At 48.0% G+C, this 13,105-nt stretch overlaps 6 protein-coding genes across 6 annotated transcripts; 2 read left to right on the forward strand and 4 right to left on the reverse strand.

Annotated features, from left to right (window-relative positions):
• Positions 1–1,096: 1,096 nt before the first annotated feature.
• On the reverse strand, positions 1,097–2,836 carry N7511_010229 (putative glycosyl hydrolase; the record flags this gene model as incomplete). The annotated part of the gene is made up of 1 exon (XM_057132606.1): positions 1,097–2,836. One exon carries the CDS (start codon positions 2,834–2,836, stop codon positions 1,097–1,099), a length of 1,740 nt encoding a protein of 579 aa, XP_056980594.1.
• Positions 2,837–3,740: 904 nt separating this feature from the next.
• N7511_010230 (RBM8 family RNA-binding protein) lies at positions 3,741–4,334 on the reverse strand (the record flags this gene model as incomplete). The annotated part of the gene is made up of 2 exons (XM_057132607.1): positions 3,741–3,968; positions 4,092–4,334. 2 exons carry the CDS (start codon positions 4,332–4,334, stop codon positions 3,741–3,743), a joined length of 471 nt encoding a protein of 156 aa, XP_056980595.1.
• Positions 4,335–4,967: 633 nt separating this feature from the next.
• Positions 4,968–6,041, reverse strand: N7511_010231 (Bax Inhibitor family protein; the record flags this gene model as incomplete). Its single annotated transcript, XM_057132608.1, has 2 exons — positions 4,968–5,451; positions 5,515–6,041. The coding sequence occupies 2 exons, from the start codon at positions 6,039–6,041 to the stop codon at positions 4,968–4,970; spliced, it is 1,011 nt and encodes a 336-aa protein (XP_056980596.1).
• Positions 6,042–6,273: 232 nt separating this feature from the next.
• On the forward strand, positions 6,274–7,004 carry N7511_010232 (EKC/KEOPS complex subunit CGI121/TPRKB; the record flags this gene model as incomplete). The annotated part of the gene is made up of 3 exons (XM_057132609.1): positions 6,274–6,429; positions 6,481–6,636; positions 6,687–7,004. The coding sequence occupies 3 exons, from the start codon at positions 6,274–6,276 to the stop codon at positions 7,002–7,004; spliced, it is 630 nt and encodes a 209-aa protein (XP_056980597.1).
• A 739-nt stretch (positions 7,005–7,743) lies between these two features.
• slx4 lies at positions 7,744–10,287 on the forward strand (the record flags this gene model as incomplete). Its single annotated transcript, XM_057132610.1, has 1 exon — positions 7,744–10,287. One exon carries the CDS (start codon positions 7,744–7,746, stop codon positions 10,285–10,287), a length of 2,544 nt encoding a protein of 847 aa, XP_056980598.1.
• Positions 10,288–10,579: 292 nt separating this feature from the next.
• N7511_010234 (putative C6 finger domain protein) lies at positions 10,580–11,522 on the reverse strand (the record flags this gene model as incomplete). Its single annotated transcript, XM_057132611.1, has 3 exons — positions 10,580–10,630; positions 10,766–11,041; positions 11,109–11,522. The coding sequence occupies 3 exons, from the start codon at positions 11,520–11,522 to the stop codon at positions 10,580–10,582; spliced, it is 741 nt and encodes a 246-aa protein (XP_056980599.1).
• Between the last annotated feature and the right edge of the window lie 1,583 nt (positions 11,523–13,105).

Below are 13,105 nucleotides of genomic sequence, written 5' to 3' on the forward strand. Positions count from 1 at the left end.
TTTTTTTTTATTTGATTTTTTTCTGTGGTTTTATGGTTGGCGCCAATCGTAGCACCGAAAATGCTGTGCCCTGCAATACCGAATAATTTGAAACTGTGCCAATCACTAGAACATTTTCGAACAATCCCCCGAACAAGACTCTGCTCCGTAGTACCGAGGCGCCGGACACGGCGCAAGCCTACGGGGGTTGCCCGTCTGTTTGCCTCTCCTGGTCAACAGGATGAATCAAGGACACGGTTATCAAAAAGTGTTACGGTCGGGTTCCACCCACAATACACACACAGAATATATTCAGTGACTCATATACTGGTTCACAAAGCTATTAATACGGGAGGTGACCGGACTCAGAAGAACACAACATATCGTCCAAAACGGGAAAGAGTTGTTGACGCTGTGCCAGTGGGACCTTTTGCCAGAGACATGAGTTTAACTTAGCTCAGCCTCAACTGTCTAGGAATATCTCCCGTCTAACCCACAGTCTCACAATATCGACGGCATCTTCACCTTCACGTCCCACCCTCTGCAGATCAGACACCATATCCAGTTTGCAAAATGGGTTTTCCCTGTTTTGTGGGGGCTTGAACTGTCCCACGATGGGGGATCCATTCGCTGTGGCCAGCTGTCCAATCCCTAGAAAGAGATTCAACGCAGATGCGGTGAGTGTTCGGTGTGCATGCACTGTGCATGTTATGTACTGTAGATGCACATGCAATTACGAGCCAGGTTTTCACTTGCAAGGCTGAAGCATGTTCATGCGCGGTTGGTTTCGTCGGCGTCTGAGTGAACGTTAAGTCATGTTATACATGTCATCTTTGCAATGAGTCTGATTGATCATAAAGACTGGTATGCTGTTCCTGGAAAATGTACAGTATAGCCGGCTCCGAGACATCTCCGGGACAAGAGTCACAGAGTGATACAGTTTTATTTTCTTATACTTTCTCTGGACTAGGAGAGTTGGGAGAGTTGTTGTAGGATAATTTCAACTGTGAAAGGATAAGTGATGATAATGACTCCGAAGCTGAACCTGAAACTCGGAGATTATACAAACTGTACAGAAAAGACCTATCTACTACCCAAACGCCACCGTTCATCGCAGTCAAAGAGCACCACAGGATTGCCATTGATACAAGGCTCGCAAGACTGCGATACCGCCAGACTGTGTTTCAACCGTACGACCACGGCCGCGGTCATTATAATCCTTCGGGTGCAGGCCCGAAACCAGGGGCCCAGAGTCTTTAAAGTTGCGGTAGTCAATGGCGTCGGCAGGAATAGTACTGCTATCCACAATATCATCAGACTCAAGCTGACAGTATGGACGACCCCACCAAGAACCGAACTTGCCATCGCTGTCCCGAGTCATCAAAGCAGCCTGCGCATTGTGCTCGATCCAGCTACCGTAGGCACGACAGCGTCCCAAATGCCATTGATAGATATCATCCCAGCTACTTCCTTCTGCGTCACCGCCATTAATGGCGTCTGCCAGGAATCGTTCTTCTTGTGGCTGCAGAGGCCGGCAGAACTCTGCAAGATGATGGAAGAATATTCCTTTGAAGGTTTGTCCATCTTGAGAGCAGGAGCCACCGGCATCGCATGCATCTTCTAGTACACCTCCGCGGCCGAGTCCTTTCCACTGCGGACTAGAGATGTACGGCCAGCCGGTAGCGAGCTGTACTTTGTGAACCAGCTCATGGCCGTCTACCAGATAGTCTTTTGAGTTGGTGGCTAGCCAGAGCCCTCTCAGCCCACTGAGGATGACACCTTGGTTGTAGGTGTAGACCATAGTGTTAAGCTGGTCGCACTTTCCCGAGCCGGGTTTCTGCGAGCTTTGATAGCCACTGATATGGAAGCCATCGGCATAGAGTCCACCAGGGCCGGTCATATTCGAGTGATTGAGCCATCTGTACCCGTCAACAGCAGCCTTGAGATGGGCAACATTGTGTATATTCTTCCGTGTTGCATGGGTATTTTGTGAGTTGACGAGGAATGGTGAGTCGATGGGATCACCTGGGAAATAAAGGTACATGCCGATACTTGCGGAGATGAACAGCTCGTTCGTGATGGCGTTTTTGTATGGCGTCAAATATGGGCTCCAGATCATACCGCCATCGCAAAGAGTCTTGTCCCAGCCTGCCGAGGCAAGTTCGTAGAATAGTCGTGCTCTGTGTGCTGCAGAGTCACGGAATTGAGTGCCATACCATGGTTGTCCAGAACTGGCATTGGATGAAGTGTAATGCAAATCTGAATGGACGTCTTGGAACTTGATATTTTCCAGCCACCCCAGCACAACCCAGAGCATGTCATCGTAAGCCTGGTTCCGCAGACTGAATGCATTCTCGCCGAAGTAGAAGGCAGATGTATGGCTGAAGTACTGGTTGACAGTATTCTCAAGCATGAAGAAGGTCAATCCTTGTAAGTCATCCGTCTCAGGCATATCAAGCGGTCCAGACGTCAGCGATGACAGCGCCGCCGAAACGTGTGTTCCCAGCACGGCGGCAGTCCAATCGATGCTGGTAGGCCATGTGCCCTGCCATAATACAAAATATTTGTCTTGCATGACACGCAGTGCATCAATAAGATCCCGCAGTGTCTCAATAATTGGTTCGTGGCTTGACCCTCCCGATGTCGATTCAGGATCTCCCAGAACCGTCTCCGCAGAAGGGTCACCAAAGACACTGGAGTCCCCATTGACAGTCGACAATGATTCACCCAGCACATCTTGCTGCGGATACGCCAGCGCATTGACCACAGCCGAAAATGACAGGACACATAGTGTAATGATACAATATAGAGACCGTGGTAGCCTCAAGGGGCTAGAGGAAGTGTGTCGGGGAGCCATTCTGTCTCAGGAAAGTGATCCTGCCAGAACCAGATCCCCAGACACCAGGTAATAGAACAATTCTATAGATATATAAGGAGAGAGTACGCAATGACGTGAAAAAGAGGAAGTGCGCAGGATAGGCTCATGCGGGGAAAACGGGCCAGGGTTCGGTCTTAGTCACCAGACCCGCTTCCTGACCCCAGCCTCTATAGGATATGAACTTGCGCTGTTACTGTGCTGGTAGGCCCAGGACTATAGATTTCGTTGAGTCTAAAGCTAATTTGCAGTTTATATATTGGCTGGAGGAGGGCGCCACATGGCTGTCGCGTGATCCACCTGCAAGGCATCGGATACGAAGTCAAGCGACTAAGGGCTCTTCTACAAATGGAGATCTGGCGAATAGCATGCTATTCGGTTACAAAATGAGTCGCAAGACTACCCAGTATGGGAACAAGTCACACATCGCCGAATACAAGCCTCCTGCACAGTGTCTATTACTGAAGGGTTGGTTTATGGAGCCAAGATGGTCTTCGCTAAGTTGACAGTTCAATTTTTGTATTTTATCGAAATTGCCTTTCATTCTGGATTGAGGTCAGCAAGGTTCTGTGACAGGTCAGGAACGGGATCCCATACCATTATGGCAATCTATCACGGCGCCGGCGTATCCCTCTTTGCGGACGTGTCCCATGGCACATCTCATTCAGCATGAATCGGGTAGGTCCAACAGGGGGTAACACCGGCGAAGTCCAGGTGGTTCAGTTATCCAGGGGGATTGTTCAGGTGAACCGGTGGGAGTTGATGTAACAGCGCAAGAGTGGAAAAAGAAAAGGCAAGATTAAAGTGAAAGCCCTAGGTATCATGTGAAAGGTCACAAGCCATGCATCTTTGTGTCAAATTTCATCTTTCATATCCATTAAACAGCTTATTCCCGGTCACCGGCGGCTTCAGGGCTGCGACTGCGGTTGGGGCTTCGGCTGCGATTCCGACCACCACGGCCCTTGTTGGCTCCGTTCTTGCCCTTGGCAGATGGGGGTGGGCGAACAAATGCGTAGTCAACATGAATGGTCTGGTCAAGAAGCTTGGTGTCGTTCAGGTTCTGGATAGCATCGCTGGCTTCGGGGAGTGTTGAGTATTCGATCAATGCGTAACCCTAGGAACAGTTTTGTTAGCCCAAGATTCAGGGCGGACCATCACAATAAATCACGACTCAAGACACAAGACATTGAGAGTTGGTCTCAAACCGAGTGTCCCATTGGGACAGGCAGGAGCGTACCTTGGCGTAACCCGTCCGGCGGTCGAGGTTCAAGCTGAAGTTTTTGATCTCTCCGTACTCCGCAAATAGGTCGGTAACATCCTCTTCTGATGCTTCCTCGTGGATGTTGGACACAAGGATGATCCATCCTTCGATACTGCGCACAGCAACCGCATTTTCCTGTGTCCGTGGCTCAAAGCTGCCAGATTGCTCGGGTGCGTCGTCTTGTGCGACAGGAGGATCGACTTCCATTTCGTTCGACATATTGCGTGGTTGTGAGTGTACACTCAATGCGACTGTAGTGATCGGATATTGGAGAGTTTAACTTGGCGGTTGGTAATGTTCAATGAGTCCGAGTCTGGATTGCAGTCTTGGTTTAGGCAAGCCTCACCTGCGAGCTCGCGATCACATGACCATGACGACCCTGCTGAGTTCCAGCCAGTGTATAAGCTAATATTAGTACTGAAGGTTGCATTTTGCTTTATTTTTCAGGATACTTTCTACTCCAATTCTTCTACCTATTCCGTAAGTGAATTGTGAGCCCAACCACACGGGACAAGTTTCAGTTAGCGAACTACAAAGTCGAAAGTTTTGGTTCAAATGAATTTGTATTTCTAAAGAAGCACCGACAAAGCTCATAAACTCTGTAAATGACCTCTAGCAGATTGTTTTATGACTAGAGCGGAGATTGTATTCGCTGCAATCGCTGTTGGTCCGTCGCTGCGGACAATGAAAGGCGTGCCCTTGGGCAGAGGCAAACCCATAAGACCAAAAGAAAAAAAAAACAAGAACAAGAAATATGAACGACTAAAGTACAAGGTGGTTATTCCAGCAAAGAGAAAACTCCATATCTGTGTGGGTAAGGCCAATACCAGCCTGCTCTATTATGCAGACCGCTTAGCGACGGCTGTTGTTGCGCATGCCGAGAATCTGGACCATGCGAACGAAGATGTTAATGAAGTCCAACTCAAGGCTGACAGACTCATTGACAACATCGCGCTTGATCACGCCGCGCTCAGCAAGACGAGCGTGGCGCAGAATCTTCTGAACATCATACAGGGTGAAGCCACCGAAGACAGCAAGACCACCGTAAAGCCAGAGGCGCTCAGACCACATCAGAGTGCGAGCAGCAGTAGCGGGGAGAACCATGGGGGCGAGACCGGAAAGAGCAACGATGGCAACACCAGCAAGAAGAGGACCACCGAGGTACAGGTACTTCTCCTGCTTGGCGGTGGCACCAACAAAAGCGATGGAGCCCATCATACCAACGGTGTAGAGACCAGCACGGGCGAGGATGGCGGGGTGCATGAACATGAGCGGGGACAGAAGAGCAGCCTGGGTGAGGTTGAACAGAGTCCAGCAGCCATACTTCACAACGTAGCTATGTGAGGTATTAGTTAGGATGCCGCTTGCTAAGCCACTCGAGCGATTGAAAAAAACTTACTTATCAGGAGAGGTGTAGAAAGTTCCGTACATGGAGCCGATGCTGCCGACGAGACCGACACCCATGACGAGCCAAGGGTTCATAGCCATGAGACGATAAGACCAGCCGCTCATATGAAGAGCACGCGCAGCAACACCAATGATACCAATACCGAGGCCAGTGTGCATGAAGGTTTCGTTCAGGAAGCTACGCTCATAAGCGGGCATGCCGCCATCCTCTCGCGTCTCACGGTTAAAGATGAAGTTGGTGGCCAAGATGGTACCGCCGACAATGGCGGCGCCATACACCATTTTCTGGGTCATGTTGCCGCCCTGAGCAGTGCTGGAGCTCTGCTGCATGTAGGTACGGCGGAATGCATTTTGGAAGGACGAACGAGACTTGGCGAAGATCGAGGCCGAAGCTCCCTGGACCTTGGGTGCCTGGGGCTTGAGAGGGGAGTTGTGGATGAATCGAGCGGTGTTCGAAGCCTTGGGAAGCTGGCGAAGAGCCGATGACACAGCGAACGGGCGCCGTAAAAAGAAAGCCATGATTGCGGTTATCTGATAATCGAGCCGCACACCTTGGGAAGAGAGGGGAGGTTTAAGTATCGGGTGGACGGGTGATATCAGCGTGATTACTCATGCTTAAGTCCGGAATCCGGAAAATTCCAGAATAGTCAGGTGACTCACAGGTGGGATTTGATATTCTTAGAACTTGAACTTCGGCTTAGCAGATCGGCTTGCTCTACGTCATTTTATTCTGAATTTCTAAATGTTGGCCATGGCTTCAGGTTTAGAGACTATTAATGTGCCGCATTTAACGTCTTTGCCGGTTCACGTGGCTCTATATCGCGATGTGCAAAACGCCGCCTTCTTGAAATCACAGCTTCTTGCTGGCAATGCCGAGTTCGAATATGCTCTCATTGATGCAAGCATGGTATGTGAAGAACTGTCTACTCAGGATTCGATCATTGGCCCCAAGATATAGATTTCGAGTCCTGATATTGACACCCTACATCAGGTTCTTTCCAGGGCACATGCCACTGCTGCGATCTTCAGAGCAGCTAATGATTATATGCACAATCGACTGAAATCTCGTAATGTGCATTCTGAGATTGTATTCTCGTTCAACTCCACCAATAATGTGTGTATAGAAATGCGGCGCAATTTGTCACGGAGCTAACACGGAGTTAGATTGCCGAGTCATTCCGCAGATTTGGCATTGCCGATACAACTAAAGATCTCTTGGTGGTCAAGGTCTCTGTCTCCCCAGAGATAACACATGAGTCTGTTGCCGCCCATCTTAGCGCTACCGTTCAAGGGACTTCTGTTCCTTTCGATGATCAGACACTTGCGGAAGTCTCCGATATCAACAAAATCAAGAAAGTCTACAAGCTGGGGGCTTTGCCTTCACCCCCTAAGGCAACAGATCAATCCAATGGCACCAATGATGAATTGAAACAACGTCTTGAAAACGCCCTACTGGCAGCAATTGCCTTGAGAGGATCATGAGGGATAGGGTCTATCAATAGCACCACGCCTTTCCCGAAATGCCTCGGACTCGCAATGGATCAAAGTGCAGCCTTTTCAATGCATTTAAAAGTCAAACACGTGCAGTATTTTGAGTCTCGGGGAGTTTTACGCCATAGGGGTGGTGGCTTTCGACTCACGAACATGTCCGTCTGTGGTCGCAAGAAACCATCCTGAACTCTCTCAGGATGAAACTATAAGATTGGATGGCAGAGATCACGAGTCCCTCTGTTACACAAGATTAATGATGAATTGAATGAATCATACCCTCAACGCATGTATTTATTTCCAAGACTTTTTATTCGCTTCAACTTAGGCCCTGATCCAACGATTTGGTGCATTTTATAACATCAAATGAATATTCGAGGGCTCCAGCATTGCAGAAAGTCACGAGCCTACTCATAAGAATCAAGTATATATAAAACAAAATTGTAGACTACCAGTCTTTCGAATGCCGTTGGTTGCCCGGTTCAACTATGGAATCAACCCAAAACGGCAATCCTGCAACTTTGCCAAGCCCGCGGTCTCGTCACTTTCAATTCACCTTCGTTCTCCAAACAATACCCCCACAAGCCTATCTACCTGAAAACAATATCTTGCTTCCAGTCTTTTTAGGCATGAGTTTTACATATGAAATGCGTTATCCATGAGAGTACAGCTGTACGTGCGACTAGTCCGTATCGCCCAAGCAAACAAATATCGAGAAACACGACTCGCCACAATGACCAGCCCAGCGAATGTGATCGTCTTATCGTCCTCTCCGAATCCTTCCAGATCACCCGCACAAGCTAAACAAGATCTAAGCTTGGCGAGCCATGTCGTGCCACGAGACGAAACGCCTCCACCGGTACCTTCACCGTCCGAGTTGTTACAACCGCACACGCATTCTCGATTCTTTCCCACCTCAACTACCAGTGAACAATGCCCAGCAGACGCGTCAAAAACAAAGAAAAGATTGACCAAACAAGCCACGACTGCAAGTACCGGTGATCAAAGCGCACCAAGCAAGACTGGACGGAAGACGAAGAAGGTAGCAGATCAGCCAGCGCCTGTCGCGCCTGGCAGCCCATCGCTGGAATTCGTGGGTGAAATGGATACCGCGGCAAAGCCTGCCAAAGGCAGGCCCCGGAAAACCGCCAAGAGCAAGGATCAAGGAAACATGAAACTTGCTGGGAAGGTTACGAAGACGAGCACTGAGCAGGTCAAGAAACCAACCAAGGCTAGCAAGAAAACAAGTGCCACCAAACAATCGCCCTCAGCTGAACTGAAAGATACAACAGTGAATACGAATGCCCTGGGTAAAGACGAGCAATTACACCTGGATGAGGCAATGAGAAGGAGAATGGATTGGACACCGCCAAGGGAGACAGCCTACGAGAACGTCACATTGAGTGATGAATCCGGAGCGCAAGACAAAAACAGTGGATCAAACACTATGGAAGGGTTTGGCAAGCTGTTATCCGATTATAGCTTCAGTGGACTGGCTTCCAATCCCCTGAACCTTCCCCATAATGGAAACAATGGATCGACAAAACGCCGACGCATCATGATGGAAAACCCTCAAATCCAGCAACTATCCAATGGCAAACCTGACACTCTGAGTGATTACACATCTACAGACGACTCGGCTTCAAGAAAATCAAATAAGGCAACCAAAACCAAACCTAAAAGGTTTACAACACTGACTGCTCGAGTGACTGCGCAATACGCCCAAAACGACGCACAAGAGGAGGAAGAGCCGGCAATAGATTGCCTTCCAGGCACTAGAGCCACAAAAAGCAGGCGAGGGAAAGCCAAAGAAACAGCTAAAGATTCTCCTTTTACAATCCTTTCTCCGGAAGCTGCAGTGGAGTTCATGAATGACCAAGACCTTATCTTCGGCACCTGCAGTCAGCTGGAAAGAGAGGATTCCCCACAGACTCTCCGGGAAATGCAACAAGCTATCCGTGCGTCTGAGAGTCTTTCATACCCAGAAGGGACACGCGATTATGTCTTTGCTCATACTACGAAGGCAGACCGAGCCTCTTCTATCCGATCTGTGTCAAGGATAACAGGCACTAAGAATCTGTGGAATGTTGGATCCAGAGACATAGAAGGATCTTTAGTCCAGTCCAAAGAGTCAAATGTCATTGATCTGACTGATCGACCTGAACTTCCGACAAAGACCAATGACAAGGTGGTCAAGCCAACACCGAAACCTCTTGACAAGAACTGGTTTGAGCTTGACTTCGCGGACATCGATTCGCCACCAGAGAAGAAGTCGTCAGAAAAGAGCTCACGCTCGAACATTCAGTCTCAGCCCCCAACAATTGAAAAGTCAAACAGAAAAACCGATGTCCCTCCTGTGGAAGTAGCCCCATTTCACTCAACCGAGTCACAAGCACCTCAAATGCCACAATATGCGGGATTTACAGATGCTGAATTATCCAAACAAATTGCTATATTTGGTTTCAAGTCGGTCAGGGGCCGCAAGAAGATGATTGATCTCCTTCAACAATGTTGGGAGTCAAAGCATGGCGGCGCTGTCAATGGTAGTCAGTCAGCCGCCCCAGCAGAGCAATTGAAAACTTTGGCCCCAGTGCACAGCAACGACCCAAGGCCTGCCTTTGATTCAAGTTCCAAAGAAAATGCAAAACATAACCCTCCTACGCAAGGTACCTCATCGAAGGCTGCAAAGTCAGCAGCCGCTTCACGCATAACTTCCCAGCAAAGTCCACAAAAAGGTCCAAGGAGCAAATCTATCACTAGACCCTCTTCATCGTTTATTGGCGTGGAAGAAATTCAAGACTCGGAAGAGGAAATCGCACTATCTTCGAGTCCAGTACAAAAGTACTACACCAGCATCTCTTCCAAGTCTAGAAGGGGTCAAACCCACGAGCAGACTCTGGAAATACTCACTAAAACTCCACCTGCAAGCCCAACCAAACGCAGAACTGCATCCAAAGCTTCGATGACCAAGACCCACTCAGCTGATACCTTTTCGCAAGTCGGCCGGGTAAACTTAGCGGCTCAGATTACCAAGGCTGTTCGAGCTCAGCCTCAGCTTTCACCGTTGTCGTCAGCTCTCGGTAGCCGCACTCGGCCAACTTGGCATGAGAAGATCCTCATGTATGATCCTATCATTTTGGAAGATTTTACAGCATGGCTTAACACCGAAGGACTTGGGCTTGTTGGCGAAGATCGAGAGGTTGGGACTGCATCTGTCAGGGAGTGGTGTGAAAGTAAAGGGGTATGTTGCTGTTGGAAAAAGAATGCTAGCTGGTAGAGCAGTGGTGAATCATTTGCATCATCTGGAGTTCTTGTACATTTGCTATGGATTTTGAATACCCAGGGAACACGTTCGGTTATAGAATTTACGCAGCTTTTACCTTTTCTCATCTCTGTTCTTATCAACTCAGTCTCATTTCAAGTAATAACTATCTATGTATCGCAGCAATACATGCCCACGAAGATCCCCTTGCGGCAGTCCTCCCATCCTATATCACACCCATAAAAATGATCGGGCAGAAACCCTAAACGAAAACAAGCCCAAATAAACGACACAATACTTAGCATCATCACAGAAGATGCATCAGATCAGCCTCTTGGTTGCCAAGAGCAAACCCTGCCTAGAGATTCCGTCAGTAACAAAGACACAAGAAAAGGAGGACAACGTAGAAAGCAATCGGCAACTCAGTAAAAACCCCGAATAAAAAGGCCGCGATTATCCACCGGGGATACGAGCAAGCCAAACAACGACATACCTCAAAAGTATCAAGAGAAGACTTGTACACATTGATGTGATTCTTAAGCTCAACCTGAGATTCACGCAAGAGCTCATTCTCCTGCCTTAGCACCGCAATTTTCCCCTTCAGCTCCTCCGCCTGATCGTTCAGTGCTTTAATACGTAGGCGCATTTGTTCGGCCTCGCCGCGTATGTATGTTTGTCCGGTCACACGGTCAGTTACTTTACAGGGAAGGCCATGGGTGATGCAAGAGGCACAGCCGTCGTGGTCTGGTGTGCATCGCATCTTCTTGGCCTAGATCATCATTATATATGTAAGGACGCGATTCCGAAAAGGGAAGAAGAGCTTTTAGGGGACATACCTTGCACCTATCACAGGCTTGGCCAATACGGCGGTTAGACTTGTTCACCTTTTCCCGCATTTGGGCGGACCAGTCTGGCTCGGGCTCGTAGCGGCCGCGACGCTTCTTCTTTGGGGTTGTATTCTCGCTTGGAATATCGGCGGTCTCATTGGCAACGGGCTTGTTCATTTCCGTGTCGTTGATAGGGGTATCACCGGTGGTGATATTCTTCGTATCTTCCGTGCTAGTAAATGCATCACCGAGAGAGGTAGCACTAGTGCAGATATCATTGATAGATGGATCGGTAGAGACAGCCAAGGAAGAGCTTTCCTCGGTAGTAACATCACTAGGAGAAGGTCCGTTGATAGAGGCCTCTCCACATGAAGCCTCGCCAGTGTTGGTTTCAAGAGTGTGAAGTTCGTTGATAGTATCCATTTTCTGAAAGTTTGCTTCTGGTTGATGGGTAGTAACAGCTAATGGCGTCTGATCTCGTCTTTTTATGCGGCAGAGTCCAGATTTGACTTGGATTTCTGTTTCAAAACTGCTTGAACATCTTTCTTTTAGCATGTAGGCTTGTTCCGAAGATGTGTGGTCAGGTTTCTGGCCATCTAGTAATCATATTGTCATTGAGATCTACCCAGAAAGCTATCAAAATGACAACGCCTTTGTTCCACGATGATTTCTCTTTGTTTGTTTCTCTGGTATCGCTGCCACAAAGGACTTTTCGGCCATCAAACCATTGTTGTACATGTTCACTTCTTTTTGTTGGCCATTGGTGTGATTTCGGTTCTCAATTAGGGTCTCAGGTTCAAGTACAGAGCAATTATGAGATATTACCTAGTCTTTAATCTTTCGGATCTATTTCATTGGCCCACCTCAGTATTTTATTGTTGATTGTTTGGAGAAATGGTTCACAATTTACATTGTATGTTTTTCGCGTCTTTATTTTGTAAAACATTCAGCGACTATCCCCAGTAGTTCCTGCTGTATAGCTGTATGTCATTTGAGCAACAAAGCTACTTATGATACGCATATAAGAACCTCGCCCCTGCTTTCTGATCTTGGGCGCCACGCCAGAGATGATATAGAACATGTGTTTACTATTCTTTACAAAACATCTGACCTGCGGCTGTTACCATCCCGGGCGAGTCGAAACGTGCATCGAATTCGGACAACCACTTTTCAGGCGAAGCGCCTGCACAGGAAGAGCTACCGGCCTTCTCAAAATGACCGGGGTTGAGCTACAGGAGGATCGACTTGAAAAGAAAGACGGCCTTTGTCACGAGTGCTCAATCAAGATGCGTGATGAGATGTGGATTCTTTTAAATAGATGGGACGACAAAGCCTTGCAAAAAAAGGTGGAGGCCATGGAGAATTGCACGAATTAGTCAACCGGAATATGTAAAAGGTATTCAGGAGCCCTGGACATGCATGCGGATGACAAGATAGGGTTATGCTTTTCATAATAAGCAACCAGATTCAAACTCTTCTTTTGAGAATCGGCCGCAGTAAACAGCAGAAATGCCTTGAATACGTATTTGAACTGTCACTTGAAGGTTTCGATGTTACTACTTATCAGTCGGTCATAGGGAGGAATCAACTTGAGGGTAGGAGCAGTCAAACATTTTCCGTGAAGCGCATCTAGAGAAACCACTAAATATTCTCTCGCTATAAGATCAAGTCTACCAATAGAGACAGTATCAATTCCTGTATCAACATGATGCACCTTCAACATGATATTAGTGTTTGAGATTCTAAGAAACCTGCTTCTTGAGTCTGAATTTCGATTAACGTTATGCAGCAAATGTCAAGAGGTTAGGCTCACTTTCCTACACCGTGGCGCCAGAGGTACTCGAGACTATATTTTCATTACCAGTTGCATGTTATCTTGAATATCGTTTGAGAATCAACATTTTCAATATCAGGGACTGTGCAAAATGTGGCATCGGCATGGCTTGAACACAAAGTCTTTATTATCCGCCGAGAGTTGTTTAGCATGTGAGTGTGCCAGCCCCATC

This window comes from Penicillium nucicola, assembly GCF_028828085.1.
Source record: "Penicillium nucicola strain IBT 29836 chromosome Unknown utg000010l, whole genome shotgun sequence".
NCBI classification, from domain to species: domain Eukaryota; kingdom Fungi; phylum Ascomycota; class Eurotiomycetes; order Eurotiales; family Aspergillaceae; genus Penicillium; species Penicillium nucicola.